General features: G+C 50.8%; 1 protein-coding gene across 1 annotated transcript; it reads left to right on the forward strand.

The window, feature by feature from the left end:
- The first annotated feature begins 1,679 nt into the window (after positions 1-1,679).
- Positions 1,680-2,492, forward strand: LOC138366173 (chorion class high-cysteine HCB protein 13-like). Its single transcript, XM_069326900.1, has one exon. It carries the CDS (start codon positions 1,680-1,682, stop codon positions 2,490-2,492), a length of 813 nt encoding a protein of 270 aa, XP_069183001.1.
- Positions 2,493-2,830: the final 338 nt, after the last annotated feature.

A 2,830-nucleotide genomic window follows, 5' to 3' on the forward strand; every position in this document is an offset into this window, starting at 1 on the left:
CCCTCACGGAGGATTGGCTCATCCACTACGTCATCACTGTGGAGCTATCAGCCGTCGCATACGTCGCTGCCTAGACTCCACTCTTGCACAACACCTGTTCCTGGAGCACTTGTTGCTCAATATTCTGTCAATTCCTTCTCTGGTCCAACACATGAACGAAGGAAGACCCCACAGGTGATGGCAGTCCACGGGTGATGCGTAAGTCCTCCGGAGACGGGGTAAACTGTCCAACTGACAGGACCCCCCAGCGCACGTCCGACCTCCTTGACGTGCTGTCTTAGACTGATGGCGCCAGCGCGGCGCGATGACCGGACCCCCCTTCCTTCGTGACGTCATATTCGCCACGGGAGGTTTTCATTTTCTCCCTGTGTCACATCGCTGTCGGTGACCAATCTGGTGTCACTGACGTCACACAGTTTTGGCGGGAAAACAGAGGAGCCAGCGCCATATTGGCTTCCTAAAGGGCCTAAACCACAGCCCAAAATACTCTTCTTTGATAAATTTCTCGGCACTCCGAGAACACTATATCCTCCCACATATATCAAACTGATGCCTGCGACGTAGAGAACGCTCGGGTAAAGTGGACATGACTCTTACTGCAGGCGTGGGAGGAATATAAGGGGGGGAACACCATCACAATATATATATATATATATATATATATATATATATATATATATATATATATATAATTTATATAAAATTTATGAGGGTACCACCTCTGGTGCCAATGTGGGGACCCATAGCCTCGGAGAAGAAAATAAAAAGTATTCAGAGGAGACCTTGTGGTTTCTCACTGAACACTAATATTATCTTCTCCGACCACCCCCATTCTTTTATATGTACACATATATATTTGCTTTATTTGAACTTTGTTACAAAAAAGGTGTTACATATAGGTTACAAAGATGGTTATCATAGGTTGTCGAGTTCCTCCAGCTCCTCAGATGGCGGGCAGGAACCCTGGATGCAGTGCGCATTTCCCCTCTGTATCGCCACGCTGAGGCGCTGGAAAAGAAAGCTGGCAGCTCTAGGGTCCCGTGTTGTTTCAATGAGCCTAGAACCCAGTTCCTTAAAAAAACTGGTAGCACTTCTACCCCAAGTGCCGAGTGTCTCAGAAGCAATGAGGACAAAATTGTAGTGGTGATCCAGTTCTCTATACTTACGGGATTTGGCTGCTTCCCTGTGGGTGGCAGCGCCACCTGGTTGTGCAACACTGAGGTTAATGTAGGTGTTAGCCAGGGTTGATACGCACGTGTAGTCCCATACCAACTGCTTGCCATTCTTCCAGGGGTTCACTGTGAAACCATCCGGGCGACCAATAAGAGCATCAGAGTTACGGGGCGTTAGGTAACGGGGCTCTCTTTCAGCTGGGCATCCAGCTGTGGTGAGGCTCCTCTTGATGATGTTAACTTCACTGTGCCTCGAGTGCCATCCCCCTGTGCTTTGGCAGGGTAGGCCAAAGCGTGTGGGAATGGTATGGGGGTGTCGGAATGGTGTGGGGCGTGTGGGAATGGTGTGGGAATGGTGTGGGGCGTGTGGGAATGGTATGGGGGTGTCGGAATGGTGTGGGGCGTGTGGGAATGGTGTGGGGCGTGTGGGAATGGTGTGGGGCGTGTGGGAATTGTGTGGGGCGTATAGTAATAGTGTGGGAATAGTGTGGGAATTGTGTGGGAATGATGTGGGACGTGTGGGAATGGTGTGGGGCGTGTGGAAATGGTGTGGGGCGTGTGGGAATTGTGAGGGGCGTGTGGGAAAGGTGTGGAGCGTGTGGAAATGGTGTGGGGCATGTGGGAATGGTGTGGGGCATGTGGGAATGGTGTGGGGCGTGTGGGAAAGGTGTGGGGCGTGTGGAAATGGTGTGGGGCGTGTGGGAATGGTGTGGGGCGTGTGGGAATGGTATGGAGCGTGTGGGAATGGTGTGGGGTGTGTGGGAATGGTGTGGGGCGTGTGGGAATGGTATGGGGCGTGTGGGAATGGTATGGGGGTGTCGGAATGGCGTGGGGCGTGTGGGAATGGTGTGGGGCGTGTGGGAATGGTGTGGGGCGTGTGGGAATGGTATGGGGGTGTCGGAATGGTGTGGGGCGTGTGGGAATGGGGTGGGACGTGTGGGAATGGTGTGGGGCGTGTGGGAATGGTGTGGGGCGTGTGGGAATGGTGTGGGGCGTGTGGGAATGGTGTGGGGCGTGTGGGAATGGTGTGGGGCGTGTGGGAATGGTGTGGGGCGTGTGGGAATGGTGTGGGGCGTGTGGGAATGGTGTGGGGCGTGTGGGGCGTGTGGGAATGGTGTAGGGCGTGTGGGAATGGTGTGGGGCGTGTGGGAATGGTGTGGGGCGTGTGGGAATGGTGTGGGGCGTGTGGGTATGGTGTGGGGCGTGTGGGAATGGTGTGGGGCGTGTGGGAATGGTGTGGGGCGTGTGGGAATGGTGTGGGGCGTGTGGGAATGGTGTGGGGCGTGTGGGAAAGGTATGGGGCGTGTGGGAAAGGTGTAGGACGTGTGGTGGTGAGGAAGTTTTTATTATAATTATTATTATTATTATTATTATTATTATTATTATTATTATTATTATTATTATTATTATTATTATTATTGTTATTATTATTATTATTATTATTACTTTCTACCACAGGCGTGGCCACACATTTACAATGCTAACCAGCATGTATACATTGTCTTCTGCCCTCCTGGTGTATACATGTTGTTCACTTGTGATTTGTTCTTCCTGTATTTCTTCCATGATCTTTATTTTTCCTTTTAGGCTATTTTTTTCTTTGCTGTTTTATCTTTTTCTCTTTGTTTTTATTTAATTATCTCTAAGAATTCTCTGAC

Source organism: Procambarus clarkii, chromosome 2 (genome assembly GCF_040958095.1).
Source record: "Procambarus clarkii isolate CNS0578487 chromosome 2, FALCON_Pclarkii_2.0, whole genome shotgun sequence".
In the NCBI taxonomy this organism is placed as follows: domain Eukaryota; kingdom Metazoa; phylum Arthropoda; class Malacostraca; order Decapoda; family Cambaridae; genus Procambarus; species Procambarus clarkii.